Below are 22,006 nucleotides of genomic sequence, written 5' to 3'. Positions count from 1 at the left end.
ATCTGATTTTTCTTAGTGTTACACTGTTTTATCATAAGACCACTATAACTTTCTGCTATGCAATTCTAATGTACTTAGATATATTTTAATATCTCAGATATGCCCAGAATGAGCAATTTCCCCTCAAAAATGTACTTATTTAAAATACTTTCTTTCAGAATATTATAGTAGCACTTAAGTTTAGCAGTAATTTACTAATGGTTTAATACTAATTTATTCCCTAATTTGGATCTTCAATGTAGTTTTTTTGTATTGTTATTATTTGGAATGAGCTATAACCATCTTAGTTCTTGTGCTATGTAACAAGCATATAATTTAATTTTTGATTACTATGATAATAATTAGATACAGTATGATATATATTACATTTGTTTTACTTATAGGAAAATGGTTCTCCTGAAGAACATGCAGTCTATGTGTGGGACCATTTCATAGCCCAATCTGCAGCTGAGAATGTATTTTTTGTTGCTCATAGCTATGGAGGACTTGCTTTTGTTGAACTGGTAAGTGCATATTTAACTCTTGCTAATTTCCAAACTCCTTACAGATTTATCCCCTCCACTCCCTTTTTCGTGGTGTCATTACTTTAAATTATTTTATAAAGGATGAAAATTATGTATTTTGAGTAAATAATTTTATGATGTTTAAAAAGAGTATATTTCTTTATTGTGGTAGAACTTTTCAGTGCTAACCAGAAAGCTTTTTGCCTGTTCCTTATTTATGTATTACCTTTTTTTTTAACATCTTTATTGGAGTATAATTGCTTTACAATGGTGTGTTAGTTTCTGCTGTATAACAAAGTGAATCAGCTATATATATACATATATCCCCATATCTACTCCCTCTTGCATCTCCCTCCCACCCTCCCTATCCCACCCCTCCAGGTGGTCACAAAGCACCGAGCTGATCTCCCTGTGCTTTGTGGCTGCTTCCCACTATACATATTACTTTTTAACTGCTACATTATAGCCCCACTTTCCATACATTTTATATTTGTGATTCTTGTTTTAATGGGTACATCGTTGAAGCATTATTATCTGTAAAGTGTTTAAAATTTCAGTAGACCCTTTAACTGACAAAACTGCTATCTCTTCAAGTTAGTACTTGATCAGAATCCATGTAATTAGTATTAAAACTATTAGAAAGCTCCCATTAATCTAAGTGGGACTCAATGCTTGGTCTTAAAAATCTTTGCATTTCAAAATAATCTGATTCCTAGGGTGAAGATTATGTGTACATAGTGGAAAAATTATCAAGATTTCTAAATTTGGTCAGTATTATATGCAGTATTGCAGTTAGCACACTTTGTGCAGGTATGAATGATTAATGATATATAATCAGTCCTAAAAATGTGCTCCATGTCCATTACCCCTTATGTCACAGGAAGGTACCAGTGCTCTAATAAAATGGTTAATTTGATAAAAGTGCATTTGATAATTTTAAATCCAAATGGCCTAAAGTGGACATTAAAAGCCGGCGCAGCATTGGTTGTCTAATTTTTATGTTTCTAAACTTTGCTGTGTATTTCTCTTCATCATGGAAATTAAATATATTTCCATGGTCTTTTCAACTTTCCCGCACCTTATTGCTTACCCACATGATTTAGGTATAAAACTAGCGGTGACACCAGAGAACACTTTAGCTGACCTAAATTTACAAATACTGTGCTCTCTTAAGATCAGTAAATAAATCATTTATTTCTTAAATTGATTTCACTGTTTTTGAAATTATATTCAAGTACTTTTAACTGCTGAATTTATTTATTTTAATACATAATGGGTATCTTAAGATAGCTCTCTAACATACAAGTATGACGTCCTTTTTAAAATGTGAATGTTGCTTTTCAAATAGTTCTTTTAACCATACAGATATAGATGTATACAAACACACACGTATATAGCTGATATATATGTACCTTATGTTTTCTTTCTGTGAGCATTAAATTACATAAAACATGAAATTTCATGACTTACAGAATAGCTTAAAATATGTCTGAAGGCCTGTAAGACTTCAAATTTCAGATTTCTGTAAAACAAATTTCCATATTTTTACCTTAAGACAGTTAACGAAAACCTTTTGTACATCAAATTTGGAATTTAAGTGAATTTTGGACAGTTTTAGAAATGAATTTAAGATGCCAGAGTAACAGATGACCAGTGTGTCAGTCTTATTTTGCCTGTCCTTCTTGTCACACACTGGTGGATATTTCTGCACTTTTGTTCCACTTTAATATAAAGCACACAGATGTTTCAGAACAAGACTTGACTTCTGACCTTGAGGCTATTAGGGTCAGGGTCCTCAGGGCCTGTGAAATTATCACAAGCTGAGCTAAAGTTTTTCTCCATCACAGGAAGTAACCAGTAAGTAAGAAGTTAAAAAGGAGCTTTGTCAGAGAGACAAGATGGTCTCAGTAAGGGTCAGCTTCTGTAGTCTGCTATCTCTGCAGGAGGTGCACGCATGGGAGGAGGAATATAATATAACCACTGGCACATCACATATCTGACAGGCAACACCAGGACTGAGAAGTCTATTTAACGTAATATACCTTGTTTAGGTTTTAAAATATTAATGGCGATTATCTCAACTTCGTATATTTGCTACTTTTTGTCAAGTAACTTTGATAGGGGTATGTAAAGAAGGTGTATAGATGGTGGAAGCTGAAGAAAAAGTAGTTTATGACCTATTGAAAAAAATTTCTCTAAATAAATAACATTGTACACTAAGTTTTACATAAATTTTTGACAATGCTTGATTAATATATTTAAGACCATTGTGTTTCTACTTAGTTTCAAGGATTTTTGAAAGATAGCATTGATAAACAACAAAAAAAATTGAAATATGTTTAAACCTTTTGTTTTTGCCTAAAGCTGAATAATATTCTTTCCTATTCTCCCCATTATTCTTAGAGGAAAACTCATGGTGTTTAAAATGTTGACAAATATTCTCTCAGGATTTCTCAACATATGTGTATTATATGAAATTGTTTTACATGGATTAAAATATTTAATATTAACTTTACAAGGAAGTGAGTTGTGGACATCTTAAATTACGGTTTAGTTTTTTATCTCAATAGTACATAATGCACATCAGACATGAAATCTTTTGGATTTCAGTAAAGTTTAACTTTTTAAAAATTATCATAAAATTTTCCTCCTGATTCAAGACTCTACACACACAAACACACACACACACAAACCCCTTATAGATGGAACAGCGCTAGTTTGTAGCATTATGTTTGAATGCATGGAGATTGTTCTTCTACCATCCTCATTCAAGTTCACATTCCTTTTTAGGTCATGAATTTTAAGAAAATTTATTTTAGATGTGAACTGTGTGACTAGTACATTTTCAATATTACGTGTAATTACTTGTAGTGCTTATTGTTTAAAAACAGGTACCAGTCAGGACCCATGCTAAAATGTATCTTGCCATTTATTAAGTTAAAATTACGTATAATTGGAGTTTAAAATTAAGGTACTACTAATAGAAATCTGAAAAATTACTTTTAAATTTAGAGCACAAAATAGTTGTGGAGCTTTTGTATTTTGCTAATTGTTGTTTTTGAAAACTGAGAACATAATTTATTATTATATCCTATTTTGAAGTGCTAAAATTTGCCTGAAGAATACAAGAGGCAGTTAAGAGATTTATTTTCAAAACCAGTGTTCAGTTATGGTAGTAAATATTGGAATTTGATCAGGCCTAACCTCATAAAACAGTATACAGTTGACTATAATAATGAGAAAAGTCATACTAAAAATATTCTTTTCACTGCTTTCATTCCCATTATATGGTAACAACTCACGTTTCTAATTCTCTAAACTTTCTGTAATCCTAGTAAAAATAGATGCCGTTAAGACAACTCTGGTAACAATCCTAGCATTCAGTCATTAAAGCAAAAGGGAAGAACTATTTATTTTATGAATTGATAATGAATTTTAAAAGTAACATACCTACTCTATGCTATCTCTTCTGTGTATTTAAAAATAATGCCAATATATAATGCTACCATTATTAAAACATCATTTTCGAAGCTTTAAATTTCTAAGAAATTCTATTTTATATGTGGTAGATAGAATTAGTAGTCATAATCAACAGTCATTTACCAAATTCATTTAGAAAAACATCTACAACTAGTGCAGCTTGCTTTTGCCTTATATTAGTGGTTAAAAATTTAAACTCATTTGTTAGAAATTAGCTGTCAAAAAACAATGCAGTTTTTAAGCTTTTTCATAGTCTCTTTCACCGCCATTTTATGAAGTGATTCCATTGCTTCCATACTTGGTCATTTCAGAGTGCTTTGCTCTTGTCATTGTAGATGATGGTTAGTTTGACAAAATCAAGCAAGCTTAAAATTTTCTTTTATTTGCAAATGAGTTAGCTTCCTTGTCAATGCCCAGTTTCCAATCTTAACTCACCTTACCTTCCCTGTTTGCAGTGCTCTGTACATCAATTTGCATTCAGATTTCTTTCCTTAGTCAAAGTGAGATTGTTGATATTTCTTTTAGAACACATTAGACAATTTTAGCAAATATATCATCTCAGCTGATATAAAATTAGTATTTTTCATATTACTTTTATTTTCTTTTCCATGTTATCAGTGGTATGTTCTCAGCCACCATCAAAAACATCTCTTAGAAATGTGTGAAAACTGCACCTTTTGAAAGTGTATCTCTACCCACTTTTGATTTTGGTTTCTCCATGCTTGTCAGCACTTGATTGGCACCTCACTTGCATGTGAATTAAGGAATGAAGGGAACTCTATTTTCCTGCCATTGTTCCATGCTGGGCTCTCTAGCCTCCAGGCAGCCTAAGCTGACCTTCAGTAGCTGATAGAGGACTATTTTTTGGACTTAGCTGTGTGAGGACACTCAACCTCAGTCTACTCTAAGTTGATCTTTTAAAATTGCCTAGAGCATGATTTGGGTTTACACTGAAAAGAAAATGGAATGGGACTAGAAGAATTAGTTTTTACCTTTAATGACATGAGTTAACTATGACCTTAAAGAAACATCATTTACATTTTGTCTACAAAGAACAAAGCAAATTGGATAGTAGCATATCTACTTAATGTGATCAATGCTAAAAAATGGGCTGCTGGGAATGAAGAATTGAGGAGAGGTAGAATAAGGGAAGATAAACAAAGAAAAATTGATCCATTAGAGTATCAAAACAATTCAGGCCAAAAACACTTCTTACAAACCTACTTTAAAATGTAAGTAATTCAGTAAAAATAAGTCACCATTTGTAATATAACTTGAATTTCTGAGTTGGCTGCCTACATGATACAAATAGCATGTTAATGCATGGGATGGTTACAACTTGTATGGAATGCTATCTTAATTCTCTAGTTGTTTTTTTTTTTTTTTTTTTACGCCGTTACGCGGGCCTCTCACTGCTGTGGCCTCTCCCTCTGCGGAGCACAGGCTCCGGACGCGCAGGCTCAGCGGCCATGGCTCACGGGCCCAGCCGCTCCGCGGCATGTGGGATCCTCCCGGACCGGGGCACGAACCCGTGTCCCATTCATCGGCAGGCAGACTCTCAACCACTGCGCCACCAGGGAAGCCCTCTAGTTGTTTTATATGAAAACAATATAGTTTCTCTACTTTGTATGCTCCTTAGAGAGAAACCAGAGATTATATTATTTTTGCCTCCTATATTCAATTTTGTTTAATTTTTTGCATATACTATAGATACTGTCTTTTGGTTGATTGGCGATAACAGTAATTTTAGGAGTTAGTTGCAAGAGTCCAAGTAAGATCCAATAAAAGGCTTTACCAACGTAGAAGTGGTGGGAATGGTAAAGAAGAAGCACACATTAGACATTAGGAGACAAATTTTACATGACTTAGTGACATTGGATCTGGAAAGCTGAACAAAGAGGAAGAGGGTGTAATATCTTTCCCTGTACACACCTACAGAAGCATGTCGAAGTGGATATGAAGGGTATCCAAGCACAACAGATAACAAGTAATGAACAATGATTATGCAGATATGTAGATATTGGGGAAAATGTTTGCATAACTGGATATTTAATAATTGTGGTCAATAGAATAAATGAGATATCAAATCAGAGTTTTTTAATATACATTTATTTATTTATTTATTGTTGGCTGCATTGGGTCTTCGTTGCTGCGCTCAGCTTTCTCTAGTTGCAGTGAGCGGGGACTACTTTGTTATGGTGTGTGGGCCTCTCATTGTGGTGGCTTCTCGTTGCGTAGCACGGGCTCTAGGTGCACGGGCTTCAGTAGTTGTGGCATGTGGGCTCAGTAGTTGTGGCTCGTGGGCTCTAGAGCACAGCCTCAGTAGTTGTGGTGTACGGGCTTAGTTGCTTCACGGCATGTGGGATCTTCCCGGACCAGGGATCGAACCCGTGTCCCCTGCATTGGCAGGCGGATTCTTAACCACTGCGCCACCAGGGAAGTACTCAAATCAGAGTTTTAAAAGGAAAGAGTTACATATACAGATATGATTTTTAAGCTTCACAATTTACCTATGTATTGAGGTTTGATTTTTTTTTTAACTTTTACTCAAATGATTTTTAATATGTATTAGGAAATCTCACTGTTTAAAAGAATGATTCAGTTTATTAGTTTTTATGTTAACTCCTCTCCTTTTGTCCCATATCTAACCAACCAATGTATTTTGTCAGGTTTTTTTTTCTCTGAAATATTGATCATGTCTTTTCCTCTCTGTGCCCACTGTTAATTTCATCATTTCACAACAGTATCACTGAACTCTTATACCCATTTTCTTACTGGCTCTCTTTTCTCTCCATTCCATCCTGTATACCACACCATGATCGGTACTATTTAAACCCCCTTTTTACTATGCCATTCCAGAATCATACTGGCTCCCTATTGTCTCTTGCATCATCTCTCCTGTATGTCACTTTAAGACTTTCTGTATAATCTGATTATCTCTTTCCAACTATATTTTTCCCAATAGAAACTTTCAGTTCTAGTCTAATTTCCTTACTGCCATTGTTCCATCTCACTGTACCTTTACCCCCGGCCTCCAAGCCCAGTGTAGTAGGAGAACATGCAACTTGGAAGAAGATGACCTGGGTTTGAATATTAGTTCTGATTTGTACAGATTATAAGTTCGGTCACATTCCTTATGTGTGTCCTCCTCTGTAAGTACCCACTTTATATAAGTAGAGTTTGAGGGTTAACTTATAAAATTCCTGGTTATTAGGAATTAAATCATTGTTTGTTGATCATGAGTCTAAATGCCCATAGTGTATGCTCATTCTCATTTTTGCTAATGCCGCTTCTCCCAAGTGAAAGAATTTTCCTTCTTACTAGATTTTTCATAAAGTTTTCTCAATTAACTCCCCCTTTTTTCTATAGTATTTATATGTTTCACAATTTAAAACTTTACTAATCAGTTTTGTTTTTAAATTATCTTTGATCTCTAAATCTTGGTCAAATCATCTGGAAAAAACTTGAGAATAAAGAGTCTAACATACCTTTTATTCCCCCCATCACACATTTGGGAACAATATATGTTACAACAACACGAGCATTCTTAAATTATCTGTACAGTTAATTGACTATTTTATAGAGTTTAAGCCTTAACAGTAACTCTTTTACTAATTAAACTTATTCATTCATCCTATCCTCCATTTGAATATAGGTTAATTTGGGAATTCTGCCTAATCAGTTCTTTCACATTAGATAGTATTACCCATTTTGTTCCTGGTATTAGTTTCTTATAATCTCCTCTCTGCTGGTGTACCCAACCCACAGCCTGACCAAGAAGGTTGCTTCTCTATGACTCATTCTTCAAAGTATAGTCTTCTCAATCAAAGAGGAAAGTTATTAAACTAAGTGATAATGCCTTCTCATAATACTATAAGGCAGTATATGAAATAAGTCTGGGACACTCTCCTCTTTATCCTCAGTCATGAGTTTAACATGACTTTTTATTTAATGATTAGCTTACTTTTGCTTGTTTCCATTTTTTAAGTTTAAAAAAATTTTTGAGCTACAATCTCATATCTTTATGAGATATCATTGAGATTTATTGAGCTTTATTGAGATATAATTCACATACCAAAAAATCCATTTTTTAAAGTGTACAATTCAATGGTTTTAAGTATATTCACAGAATTGTTCAACCATCACTACTATCTAATCTTTAGAACATTTTTGTCACCCCAAAAGAAACTCCATACCCATTAGCCATCACCCCCATACTTAAAATTTCACCAGCAATATAAGAGGGTTCTAATTTCTCTATACTCACCAACACTTGTTATCGTCTATCTTTTTTACTTTTGCTATACTAGTTGAGGTGAAATAGTATCTTGTGGCTTTTATTTGCATTTCTCTATGACTAATGATTTTGAGCATCTTTTGATGTGCTGTTGGCCATTTGCATATTTTTTTGGAGAAATGTCAGTTAAAACCCTTTGTCCATTTTTAAATTATGTTATCATTTTACTGTTGAATCGTAAGAGTTCTTTATATATTCTGAATACTTTATTTCAATGAATATCAGATACATGATTTGCAAATATTTTCTCCCATTCTGTGGGTTATATTTTCACTTTCTTGATGATGTCCTTTGAAGTACAGAAGTGTTTTATTCCGATGAAGTCCAGTTTATATAGTTTTTGTCACTCGAGTTAATTTTTGTACATTGTATGAAGTAGAAGTCCAACATAGTTCTTTTAAATGTAGATATTCAGTTGTCTCAGCACCTTTTGTCAGTAAGACTATTCTTTCCCATTCCATTTGTCTTAGCTCCCTTGACTATAAATATAAGGGTTGGTTTCTGGACTCTTAATTCTATTCCATTGATCTATATGCCTATCTTTATACAATACCACGCTTGTCTTGATTACTGTAGCTTTGTAGCAAGTTTTGAAGTCAAGAAGTGTGCATTCTCCAGCTTCCTTCTTCTTCTTAAAGACTGCTTTGGCTATTCTAGGTCCCTTGAATTTCCATTTATATTGTAGGATCAATTTGTCAATTTATGCAAAAATGGGAGCTGGGATTTTGATTGGAATTAAATCTGTAGATCAATTTGGGGAATATTGCCATCTTAATAATAAGTCTTCCAATCTGTGAACATGGGTTTTATTTCTATTTATTTATCTTCTTTCAAATTTTTTTTTGTTTTCAGTATACAAGTCTTACACTTACTTAGTTAAATTTATTCCTTAGTATTTTATTCTTTTTGATGCTCTTCTAAGTGAAATTATTTATTTTCAGATTGTTCATTGCTAGTGTATAGAAACACAGTTGAGGGACTTCCCTGGCAGTCCAGTGGGTAAGACTCTGCGCTTCCACTGCAGGGGGCACGGGTTCAATCCCTGGTCAGAGAACTAAGATCCCACATGCCACGCAGCCCCCCACCCAAAAATAAAAACACAATTGATTTTGGTATCTTGATCTTGTATCCTGCAATCTTATTGAATTCATTTATTAGTTTAATAGTTTTTGTGTGTGTATGTATGAATTCCTTAGGGTTTTCTATGTTCAAGATCATATAATCTGTGAATAAAAATAGTTTTACTTCTTCCTTTCAAATCTGGATGTTTGTTTGTTTGTTTTTGCCTAATTGTCCTGTCCAGTATAGTGATAGATAGAAGTAGCTAGAGTGGACATCCTTTTGTCCCTGATCTTAAGGAGAAAACATTCACTTTTTTCATCATTAATTATGATGTTACTTGTAATTATTTCCATTCTTCATAGATCATTTCTACTTAGGATCTAATGTGCTCCTTAATGTTTTATTTCTCAGTCACACCAGGATCAGATTGTTCAGAAAGCTGAAATGGAGAAAGATTTCACTAATCTTTTATAGAATCTTTCTGTAGAGTAATGGATACATACTACCCCATTGGAATTACCTTTGGAGGAGGTTTTTCAATATCCATGTAGATGGACTGCATCCAGATCTTACTGCAGCTGAGAGATTGAGCACTCTATCTCTTAATTCAACAAAAGACTGCCAGGAAATCACTGTCTGCTAAGATTAGCACAATAACATGTTGAGGAGAACCCATAGAAATTGATATATTAATTTGTTAGATGTAAATCTTTCTATAAGAAATATTTCTTTTTCCATTGGTTTTATAAAAGATCTTAATGAGCGATTTCGTATTTTACTGCAGATATGAGAGCATGATTGACTATTGTAAGCCTTTTATAAGAGGGATTATAGAAAAATACATTTCATTTAATAATGGAGCTGTTTTTACTATTCTTATAGCCTTATGATGATCACTCAATGGAAGCACTCCCCCATATGAGATTCCCAACCACAGTGACCCCTGTGATTTGACACCGCAAATTGCAGAGAGCTCTTAGAAGACAAAAATTTTGTAATCAAAACCATTTGACATCTATCTTAGAAGTTAGACCTCAATTTTTATTCAATAATTTATTCAGATTAGCACAGGGGAGCCAAGTAGACTCAGACTTGAAGCATACTAGGTTTATATTAAGGTAAAGCTTGAGAGGACAGAATGGAAGCCAGATCTGGACAAAGGTCTCATTACTAGAGTTCAGGATGGGTTCAAGAAGAGCTAATTCAGCTGGAGAGCTTGGATTTGGAGGGAATAGCAGGTGAACCATCACTAGGTAGGTATCTGTAGAGCATGGTGAACTCAGGTTTGAATCGGGAGGTATAATCTGGTTGCAGGGAACAGAAAATCAAGGCGCATTAGGTGATAACTGAGCAAACAAAATATAGTTATTGGTTCTAAGAGTACCTCTTCTCCCGAGCCAGACTCTACCTCACTGACTTATAGGGAAGGAAGTAAAAAAACAAAACAGGATTAAACACTGGGGAAAGGATGAACAAAGCAGGCAAGGTTTAAGGCTTCAACCATTGGCTGGGGATTTAGAAATGGGTCTTTTCTTGAGAAAGAAAGAGGCTCTAGTAGGCAGAAAAATCAGAAGGACTATAAAGTGATGAATCAAGGCAGAAGTTCAGTTTATTTGACTTAAGTCAGAACGAGATAGAGTAAAATACTGTATTCTAAGGTCATGTAGATACCTCGGGCTTATCCTTGGTACACTGGTTATCAGGTTTCTATGGCAATAAAAGAGATGGAGTAGGAAGAGGTATCATTTTTCCTGCTCTTAGGCTGTGAGATGATCACACTATGGATCTAAAGCTTTCTTTGGGCCCAGGGAAACAAAGGGATACTACTCTTCTAAGCTCCTGTGATCTTAACTTTTAGAGTTGGGGACTTTTAATGTGTGTGTGTGTGTGTGTGTGTGTGTGTATCTTATTTTTTTCTCACTTCATATTTTTTGTTATAGGTTTTCCACACTTCTTCATTGAATGAATTTAGATCACAATAAAGCCACCTGGACCACATCAGTTTGACTTTATAGATATTATTTCTTGGAGTTAGGAATGAGTATTATGCCCTCAAAACAAGAAATGGTTGAGAACACTATCAAAGATATTTATTCAGTTGAACACCCCACTCTGTACAAGTACTGGGGAAACAAATTAAAACACATCCCTGGCTTCAAGGTTATATTCTAAGTAGGAAACACAATTAAACAAAGAAAATAATATAGTAATTGTGAAGTGGGATTTTAGCCAAGAGGTTAACCTCCCCAGTGTAAAGATCTAAACAGTAAATTTGTCTTAGAGTTAAGTAATAGGAAGAATTATTTTTGTTGATAAAGTGATAATCTCTTTTGGTCAGAAAATAAAAGCTTTATCATGCATTTTTACCTTTGTCTCCTGTAAACCTAGAACTATGGCTAATTTTCCATTTCATTAGTTACTCCAAGCCTCAATCTCTTATAAGAGTGTCTTAGTTCATAGTTGTCTTTTGCTTTAAGTCACCTCAGAATCCTTTTCTTAATAGGCAGAGGGTAGATAATAAATCCACTATTTTCTTTGGTTCTTACTATGCTGCCTAGCCCAGCTGGACCTGTAATAATACGCAGTAAATAATTTTGATCCTAGATTTATATATACATAAGTTGTCAGAAGCAGATCTCAGATGGTGCTGTATTGGATCAGAATGAAGAAAGTAGCATCTAGGCATTTGTATACAGAGCCACACAATAGAGCAAAGTGAGGTGGATAAGAGAACAAAGCTGACCAACAAGGACATTTAGCACCAGTGTGCTTTAGTGTGTAGGAGGTACAATTTGTGACCCTGAAGTTTTGGACACTTGGAAGGACCATTAATGAAAATTGATCAGTGAATGTAGAAAATTGACTAAGATGTTAAAATCTCGAATCAAGGGAAGTAGCCAAACCTAACCCTAAGCCAAAATTTAGTTTTCTGTGATTAAATTGAACAAGTTAAATTTCATACCCTCTAGAAATTAGTTTGCCTATTTATATATTTATTAGTGTATTCAGATTTCTTCCTAGTTTTCCATACCTTATTTGAATTTTTCTCACAAATAAGTTTATTAAAGAACATTAGAATACAATAAAAAATTGTTATTTAATATTTCAGTGACAATTTTATAATTGAGTCAAATGATTAAAAAGTGTCCTAACTTCTAACATACCTAGCTTATGTCTAAATATCCATAAATCTTGATATCTAACTTCTAACATCTATCTTCAGATTTCTTTACCACATTAATCAGACATCTGAATTAGAAGAAAAAGTTGACGTTTATCTTTCTAAAAGAGAGGCACTGGGCAGAAAGATAGAGCACACTCAGCTTCTCCTCCAGTAGAAATTTCCTATCTTGACTTCTCTCCAGTTATAAGGCGTCAGGGGATGCTTTATAATTATAAATGTTGAATTTCTAAATGTATCCAATAGCCTGTCTGCTAACAACAAAGAAACCTTAACTTTCTCTGTAAAGTGGTGTCCTATAAATTGTAATATAATATGAGATCCCTAGCCTATGTAATTGCCTTTGTAGTATTACTGCTCAATTTACCTCAGGAAAAAGATTCCTAGTTCCAGTACCATTAATAATGTAATAGTAGTTTCTACCACTGTTACAGGCTCAGCCTTACATTTTTCAGTTTTGTTTACTGTTACACATTTTTAGGGCGTCTATTGAAATATTAAATATATTTATATTTATGTCCAAACATTAAATATGTAGTAATATATTAGTTTTCTTTAGCATATTATAAACCTTAACATTTGATGACACTTGTGTTTTCTCTAACATCTTACAATAGACTCTTAAGCAGAACAGATACCTTTATATCTGATTGCTGTGTTAGAGACCTGTCTTACTCTAATAGAACCCTGTTATTACTATTACCATAGAATCCATTTCATCTGTCAGACAGCCATAGGGGCCTAAGACATGGCGGGGTCAAGAACAGTTCTAAGCAATTCATAGCAGTGTCTTTGAAAATGAACATTTTAAATGGAACTAGTATTTATGAGTGTCTTGCAAATCAGAAGGAGTGACATCATCATCATATTCATCAGCAGCAACACTAATGCTTAAATTAAATGATACTTACTGTGTACCAGGCACTGTCCTAAGCATGTACTTTATATAACTATACTTTATCTCATTTAATCATCATAACTGTATAAGTACTGTTATCATCCCCATTTTACAGGTGAGAAACATATATATTTTCCCCCTTTAAAAGTGTGACCTCTCGCTTTGTCACAGTGAGTTTTTGTTTATTTCTCCTCTCATCAAGTACCTATGCAGAGTAAACGTTTTATTATACTAACTATGGTGACTCTTATCTCTAAAACAATCTCCTGGTCTTTCATGTATTTCAGGATTCAATTCTATATTTCTCTGTTGAATTACATGATTGTTTAGTTTTTATTCTCTAGCCTGTTTACTGCTTATTCTTTTTTGTGCCTTCCAAGCAGACTTTCTGTTTTAATCAGTTCTTAATTACCTAAACTAAGGAAGGGGAGAAAAGGTGTGGAAAATTTAAAATAACAGGAAATCCCCAAATCATTTTTATTTAAATTTTGAGTATGTTTTGATGTGGTGTTCTGGAAATTCAGTTTAAGCAGAAAAATTGAAAACACTACGAAAATCTGGAAAACAGGTGAGTTTCCTTGGCCAGGCCCCTGGTTGGCTCTTCTTCGCAACTCATTCCATGCTGGAAATAGACAGCTGTCTTCTAATACCAACTAAATAGAATTGACCTTTCAAGTCTTCCTGGAACAATCTCTGCTATCAGTGTTTGTTCCTTCATGTTGTCCACATCTATAAGTTACACCTGGAAGTGACAGCTATATAACATAACACCTACCAAGTACCAGACATTGTTTTAAGTTCTTTATAAATATTAATTCATGTAATCCTTATGGTGTAAGTATTATTATAATCCTCAGTTACATGTGAGGAAACGGAGGCAGCAAAATATTAAGTACTAAGATTACAAGCCACTAAGTGATGGAGCCAGAATTTAAACCTAGGCTTTCTGGGTCCAAAGCCATGCTCGTAACCGTTATGCATACTGCCATTCAGAAGAGAGTTTAGGGTACTACTAGATTTGGTCATTAAACATTGTTTTAGCTAAGCATTGTACGACTTACATTTAACTTTATTAAGTAGGTGTATTATTAGCCCTGTTTTACAGATGAAGGAGTCAGAAAGGTTGAGGAACTTGTGCCAAGTTGCACAACGAAGATGGGTCAGAATTGAAATTCATTCAGTTTGCAATAGAAATCCAATCTCAGAATCAATGATTTTGCCTAAGAAACACTCTTTCCTCTGATTGGTTTTGGGAAACTGCATGATATATTTTTCTGATAAATTAAATGTTTTAATTAATGAAGGAAGTTTTCATTTAAAGAAATTCTCTATTTATATTTTAAAGCACAAACCTCTTTGGTAAACTGAATATCTTACCTGACATACTTTTAAAATTGAGAATATACTTTTAAAAGCAAAAAGCACACATATTGTGCAGATTTATATCAGGAAGGATAGAATTTCATTATTCAGTGGCTATCACAATGTCAACACATATCAAATACTTGGTGATAATACTCTAAAATTGTTTTTCTACAGTTTTTCCTACATATTGGAGAAAATATAACAATTGAAATATTGTAACAAAAAGTGAAACCATAGTTGCTTGGTCCTTTATATTTTACTTACTGCAAATTGGAGTTTACATTTTACTGTGAATATCAGACCACTCAAAATTCTTATATTTGGAATTAAAATTGGAAAAGGAAACATTTGAGTCCCTATAATTAACCTGCTACTTCATGCCTTTCTGATTTATTATAAGCATTTCATCTGATACCTAATACTTGAAAAGTTATGAGAGTTTTATATTGCTTTGATTTTATGCTTTCTCCATGTAAATAGTAAAGTTTTTTTAAAGCTTTAGGTCTAAGTAAAGAGGATCAAACAAATGAATGATAGATTTAGTTATACTTTAGGGAAAAAAATCTTATTAAAGTAAGCTGAAAATAAACATTTTACCAGTGTAGAACACACTAGAAATGTGAAAAAGAAAAAAGTGAGCTATGTTTATCCTGTATAGTCTCATATTTCCCTCCATTGGCTAAATAAACCAGTGTCTTAAGATATCTGTGTCCTTTTAACAGCTAAATAAACAGCTTTAAATAGTGAACTTTATATAATAGATGTCTGATTTTCATATTTTATGTAGTATTTTGCCAGGGAAAGTTCATATATCAATAGCTAAAAGAAAATTGTATATTTTATTTTTAGTATTAGAAATATTTGCTACATACCTGATAGAAAATGCATCTACAGCTAAAATTTTTAATTTAAAATTCCAAAGTAGAAGACAAAGTAAATGTATTAGTAGATATTTACAGAATTTTTCTTATTTGCTTGGCAGTATCTATATTATAGTTGCTGCCATTATAATTCCTATTTAAAATATAATTTTTAACTTCTTTTAAGTTATGAAAGACTTCTTTTAAATGTGAAATTCATAAGAAGAAACAGGTTTAAAAAAAAAAACAAAAAATGAGAACATTTAGGAAATAATTTTGCACTCAAGTAGTCCTTTGAAGACCTGATAATTGAGTGTTTTTGATGTAGCCTTATAAAGCATCTGACTTGCCTTCAAGACCATTTGACAGGGACAGAGCTTTGTGTACTAAGTAGCCCTTGAGCTTATTATACATTCTAATCAGATTTTAGAGTGATTTTGGAGATACAGATACTAACTTCAAAAGACAAACCGCTCCTATATCAATAGGGTAGCCACCATGGAGAATAATTTCTGGTGACTGGGTGAGTTTTTAGTCTGAGAATGATGACTATAATTTTATATCTTGAATTATTTCTCTTACAACATTTCATTTATTCCCTGTTCAAGAACAGTATTTGCTTTTTCTAGATTTTTATTTCCTGCTCATGAATGCAAACATACAAAAAAATTGACCTTCTGAAATGTCAGCAAAATTCAACTATGCCAGGAAATTTTAAGATACCAAAATTTTATTTGCACACCCTTAAAAGTAATGCTGAGTGTTTCTCCCATGATGTTTTCTTCCCCTTTGCTGCACTCCCAGAAGGAGTTTTTAGCTCTTAAAAATAACCCATTTTAAGAATTCTCCTTAGCTCATGAAAACACATTTTAAGAATTAGCAGGAAGTGTGAGGTATTCATCAGTATATATTTACTGTCTGAAGCTGATATAGCTGTAAGGTTTTTCAGATCCAATTGATCTATTGCGCATGTTCCCTCCCTAGGTTGCAGGACGTGCTTCTATTTGCATAAGGCCCTGGGCAAGGTTCTTTCTTGCATTGATTGGCCTGTCCAAGGCAGCCTGATATGTTCTTGCATTGATCACTTTGTCTTTTCTTGTAAGACAGTGTTACACTGAGTTCATCTCAAACATTCTAGGGAGAAGGTAAAACTTTACTGCAGATGTCTCAATTTTATTCAGATGTTCCTTTGAGTATAGGGCCTTTTTGCAAGGATAAGTATCTCTTTTCTTTCTTTCCTAATTTGGATATTTCTGCAGTTTGAGTGCACTGTAGACTAGATTATATTTGAAAAAGCTGCGTTAAAGAAAATTGCCAGAGTATATGCCACTTATCTTGTGCTATTTTTGTTTTTAAAACAGAGTATCTCGCTTCCAGCTTAAAACCATTTTCTTTAAAGATGATCTCTTAAACCTAGACATAAACTAAAATTTACTGGTGTTTATGATAGGTTACCGCTTATCTGTACTAGCTTTATAGATGCCTTAGTTTCAGTGGAAATGCATTGCTTTCTGTGTTTAAGAAAATAAGGAGTTTTATAAGTTTCACTACAAAACGGTGGTCCACAATGACTTGTCTGTTACTATTCATCATTATTAGTTATGTTAATCTGAATAGTATAAACTTGTCAAATGTGGAAATTATTAAGCAGCTACATAGGAAGTATGAGTGAAATATATTTCATTATATCATAACTTTCGTAGTAGTGTGTTATTTGGTAATAATGGAAACCTAAGTTTTAGGATTAAGTCTTCAACCAAATCTGTGAGAAATTGAGCAGTGAGTGTTTTGCAGTTTAGCGCTTTTTATTGGCTGGTCCTTAAATCAACATTTATATTGTCTGCCAAAGAACATATTTGCCTACACAGCTAATTATCAAGAAAATACCCATTACCCCCAACCTATTTACTACATCTTTCATGAGGAACTGATGAGACAAACGTAGGCTTCTGTCAAGATGCAGGGCAATATCCTCCTCCCGACCAGCTTGCTATTTCATCAAAGCCTATGTGAATTTGTAAGAAGGTTTACTTTTGGCAAAGATTTAGAAATGTGTCATGGCTGAATTTGATTATTGTGCTGTTGGTAATTACAATTCCTTAATGGTTTCAGAGAGCATATTTAGTAACAGTCACTGCAAATCAGGACATTTTCATATATGCTCTTTTATTTTCATTAAACAGGTCACTATTTCTGAATATTGTTAAAGTATAGAGATGAAATTGAACAGAAAAACATCACATCAGTTATTTCACTCAGTTGTATTGCTGTGGCATCACTCAGCATATCATAAGCCACAGAAACCTTTATCTGCTTTTAATAATTCTGTTTTGTAAAATTTGATAGTAAAATATTAGGAATCATATTTCTTTTGTTTGCTTCACAAATTCTAGAATTCATGCTTTAAAATTAAACGTGGAGCGAATTAAATGTGTATTATACAAGGGCAATAACTGCGTCAAGTTGTTAGACGATGTCATTTGCTCCTTTAAAGGTGTCCTCTAAAAGCTGTAGCGTTAATGAGGGATATACACGAGTTACATGAAATTTATTCAGCAAGTAGAAGTGTTGGTAAACAGACTTATTATTGATATAAATAACATATATTGGAAAGTAAGGCCTTATATTGGAAAAATTAGATTTGTGGATGATTGGAGCTTAACTAGAATGTCTAAAATGTTAATCATATTTGTATATGAATCATACAAATATGAAAAACGTACTTATAAAATAGTGATGTAATTATTTTCTGAAAGTTGAATACAAGTTTGGTAGTTTGGGAAAATAATTTGTGAAAATACCTATGAAAAAGGCATGTAAAAGTATTGAAATGTAAAACCTCTTCAAGTAAATGTAAAACAGCTCTTCAAAACTGAATCCAATCTGTGGAAACATGGATATATTACATTGCAACTTTTGTTCGGTGCATCTCAACTTGGTGCAAGTATAGCTCTCTGAAATGGAATTGTATAGTGTTTGCACATTTTTTTCTAGCTAAAATGAAATGTGCATCATCTTGCATAATTTACTTGTCTCTGATGGCTGAATTTGCATATCTGAATGAGTGAGTATATATCTTAAGCTCCTGCTAGATGTAAAATAATCTCATGAGTGGAGGAGAGCTCTTTTACCTCAGAAGTCTGAAGAGTCTATATTTCACAGTGACCCATGATCAAACAAGCTAATTCACATGCTGAAAAGTGCTTTTGCTGAGCTATGTTGAAGAACCATTGACTGCATACAACCAACAAGTGTACGGTGCTACAGTAGATCCATTGAAAACCCCTTATAGAACTGAATGACAACCCCAAATACAAGTGACCATGAGCAACTACGAATAAGTATAAATACACACTTGAGCTGGACAGGCTTTCTGCTCTATAGTTCAGTCACAATTGCTATATTTCTTCCTCCTAAATTTACACTACATAATCAGCTTCTTGTATGGACTCAAATTGAAGAAATATATTTCAGTATTTGGTGGGGGAAAAAAAGGATATTGGCCTCTGTGTAATTATCAGGATATAGTATGATGCCCACTTTTTTTAAATTATTATTTCTCAGGTAATATCCAGGATCTCAGACTAGAAAAGTTCTCCAGACAGCTCCTTGCAGGAAGGGATATGGAGTTCTGAGTCCGAAGTATGTTCACTGTGCTCAGACTCTAAAACATTTCTGGGGAAACTGGGGGAGCGGGGAGCAGGGGGGGTGCAGGGGAACTTTGCAGCAAGGTGCTGGGAAACATAAAGACGGTGAAATAGCTGGTAAAAAGTTGTCCAGTGAAATCCATTACTTTTTCCCATGTCTAAGGAGGAAGCAAGGAATTGCTAAAAAGCTTTCAAACTAATGGATTTTCAAATGTAGGAATAAAAATTTTTAAGTCATAGAAGCAAGGGTACAATGATTTCAGTCCTCTTCTTACTATTTCCCTTTGACAAAGCATTGTATATTTATTGGTGATTGCTCGAAGTTACCATGTTTCTAATGTAGCATATTGTGAATTGGAGAATTTCTAATAACACCACAATAATTTTGTAGTAAAAATCATTAATCATTAGTTATATAGTAAAGATAGACCTCTTCATAAAATCTCAAAAATGTATTTTTGTTCAGTTAATGAACAGAATTTGATATTTCATCATTAACGATGTGCTTGTAAATTTCCTGTCACTGTATATGATATTATTATATCTCTGGTTGCTTGAAACTTAGGTTTTAATTGTACCTATGATTTTTAACTCTCAATATACATAAAAGTTGCAGATTTCTCAACATAATAAAATAATTATAAAATATCAGTGAAATAAGATATACTTTGTTTTAAGCAAAAATGTTACCTCTCTAAGGAACAAAACATAAATAAAAGATTCTATAATTTCTGAATAAAATAATAGTTTACTACCTTTCTCTTACACTTCCTCACTCCTGGCCCAAGATGATATAAATGGACAACATATATTGGTTAATAAGCAAGTACTAACCACAGCTGGCAAAAATGAGCATTTCTAAATGATATTTAAAATACGTGTGGCTAAAGAAATTATGTCAAAAGACTAATATTTGTTTTATGATCTTTTTGTTTTTTCTAACTTTTAATAATAGCAAATCGTTCCTGAGAGTATAGTACAGTTTTGCTTTATCATCTGGAAAAAAATGGTTTTGGTTATAAGGAGAGTTGATTAAAAATTTGTTATGCTCAATTATTTGATACATATGTATATGATTGTTTAAGTATGTGGAAACTCTTACTGAGTAATCTTTACAGATGCCACATGCATGAAGAGATATTTATTGTTAGATACTAGAATGAATACACATGTTAAGGAAATACCTTCCTTTGAAATTATCTTTTATACTCTTTTTCTGCCTCTAAACGCTTTACAAGAAGCTTCTCATTTGTAGTTGTTTAGAACTCATATGCAAAAGAAAATTTGTATTTGAACATTTTTATGTAGGCTTTAAGAAGCTAAAGCTAATTAAGAAGCTAAAGCTAAAAGCTCACATTTTAAAATTTATCTTTGTGTTGGTGTCTGTGTACGCGTATTTCCAAATTCTTTTATGAGATGTTCTATAAAGGAATCAAATGTAATCATGGGCATGTTAATGCTGGTAATAGAGTACATGGATTGCAGACCTTTTCCATTTCTTTTAACCTTGTGGGAATAATAACAGCTCCTAATCACTATTTGTATCCGGCTGTGTATGAACCTAGCCTTACAGCCTTCCTACTCCTAACCCAGCATCTTTTTCATGCAACAGGCATGGACCTACTTACCTTTTCCTTTTTCTACAACAAGAAAAACCTGGCCCTGGACATTTATTCAAACATTCCCAAAATCAACACATATAGAAATGCTCTGGGTTCAGTCTAAAAATTTCCTAATTTTTATCTCCAAAAATGGAAGCTTTCCTTAACAGTGTTCCATTATCTCTTAATCTTTAGAACTTATCTCCCTCTTTTTCTTGGGTCTTTTGGCAAGTAATATAGGTGAGCTCTGGGATGGGGTTGAAAATCTCGTATTACTTTACATCTACATCAGTAACAATCACCAGATATTCTAGAGTTGAATTAAAGATGAAACTGTAAGTAGCCATGAAAACAAAAATTTGTAAAAGAGGTAAAAGAGCACAGCTTCCTAACATAATATTTTTGCCTGTTGGAGATTTACAGGAAATTACTTGATGCTTGGAGTCCATTGCAATAGCGTGTTGTGCAAGTGTTCTGGCAAATTAAAAATAAGGCCTCTCCCCTTACAATTAGACACGCAGCTTTGGTGTCTAAGCAGGTACCTATTTTTACTGCTAAAGGGTAAAATTTCATTTCTTGTGGAAAATTTTCTGAGAAATAACTCATACTTTTTTGATGCAACAAAATAGGTATTAATACAATTAACATGGACATAGATACATCCATCTGCATTTATATCCTTGATAATGTTACCTAAATACTGGGACGATTAAGAAGGTTATTTTTGTTTTTTAATCATTCAAGATTTTAACAGTCCTGCCAAAGTTATTAAACTTTTAGAAAAACTCAGTAGTGGGAATTCTAGAACTTGTTTTCTAAATTTAAATAGTTTTGAAGTGTCAGCTTCTGTTTTAACTAGAAGTTATTGTAAAAGTCCTACATACCTATCTATGCTTACCATTTGGACATTGAGTTTATGCCTAATAAACAACTGCATTTGCACCTTCCTCATTTTAAAGATGAAGCAATTTAAATGCTCATTGGAAGCTTTTCATAAAAGCCTAATTATGTTCCTTGCTTTTTAAAATGCAAAGCTAATAGTATATGCATTATTGGCTTATGCAGAAAAGTAGTTAACAAATGGTTTCCTGTATAAATGCATGTTTTAAATA

The 22,006-nt window shown here is 33.3% G+C and overlaps 1 protein-coding gene across 13 annotated transcripts in view; it reads left to right on the top strand.

Moving 5' to 3' along the window:
• ARB2A (ARB2 cotranscriptional regulator A) overlaps window positions 1-22,006 on the top strand; it is a 427,234-nt gene that overhangs the window by 234,684 nt on the left and 170,544 nt on the right. For all 13 annotated transcript variants that reach the window (XM_033853022.2, XM_073802320.1, XM_073802319.1 and 10 more), the window contains one exon: window positions 384-503. In XM_033853022.2, coding sequence (XP_033708913.1) covers window positions 384-503 — 120 coding nt within the window. The remainder of the gene's footprint in view (window positions 1-383; window positions 504-22,006) is intronic.

The sequence above is a fragment of the Tursiops truncatus genome, chromosome 3 (genome assembly GCF_011762595.2).
Source record: "Tursiops truncatus isolate mTurTru1 chromosome 3, mTurTru1.mat.Y, whole genome shotgun sequence".
In the NCBI taxonomy this organism is placed as follows: Eukaryota; Metazoa; Chordata; class Mammalia; order Artiodactyla; family Delphinidae; genus Tursiops; species Tursiops truncatus.
The sequence above is the reverse complement of the archived record's forward strand: the minus strand, read 5'-3'. Positions and strand labels throughout refer to the sequence as shown.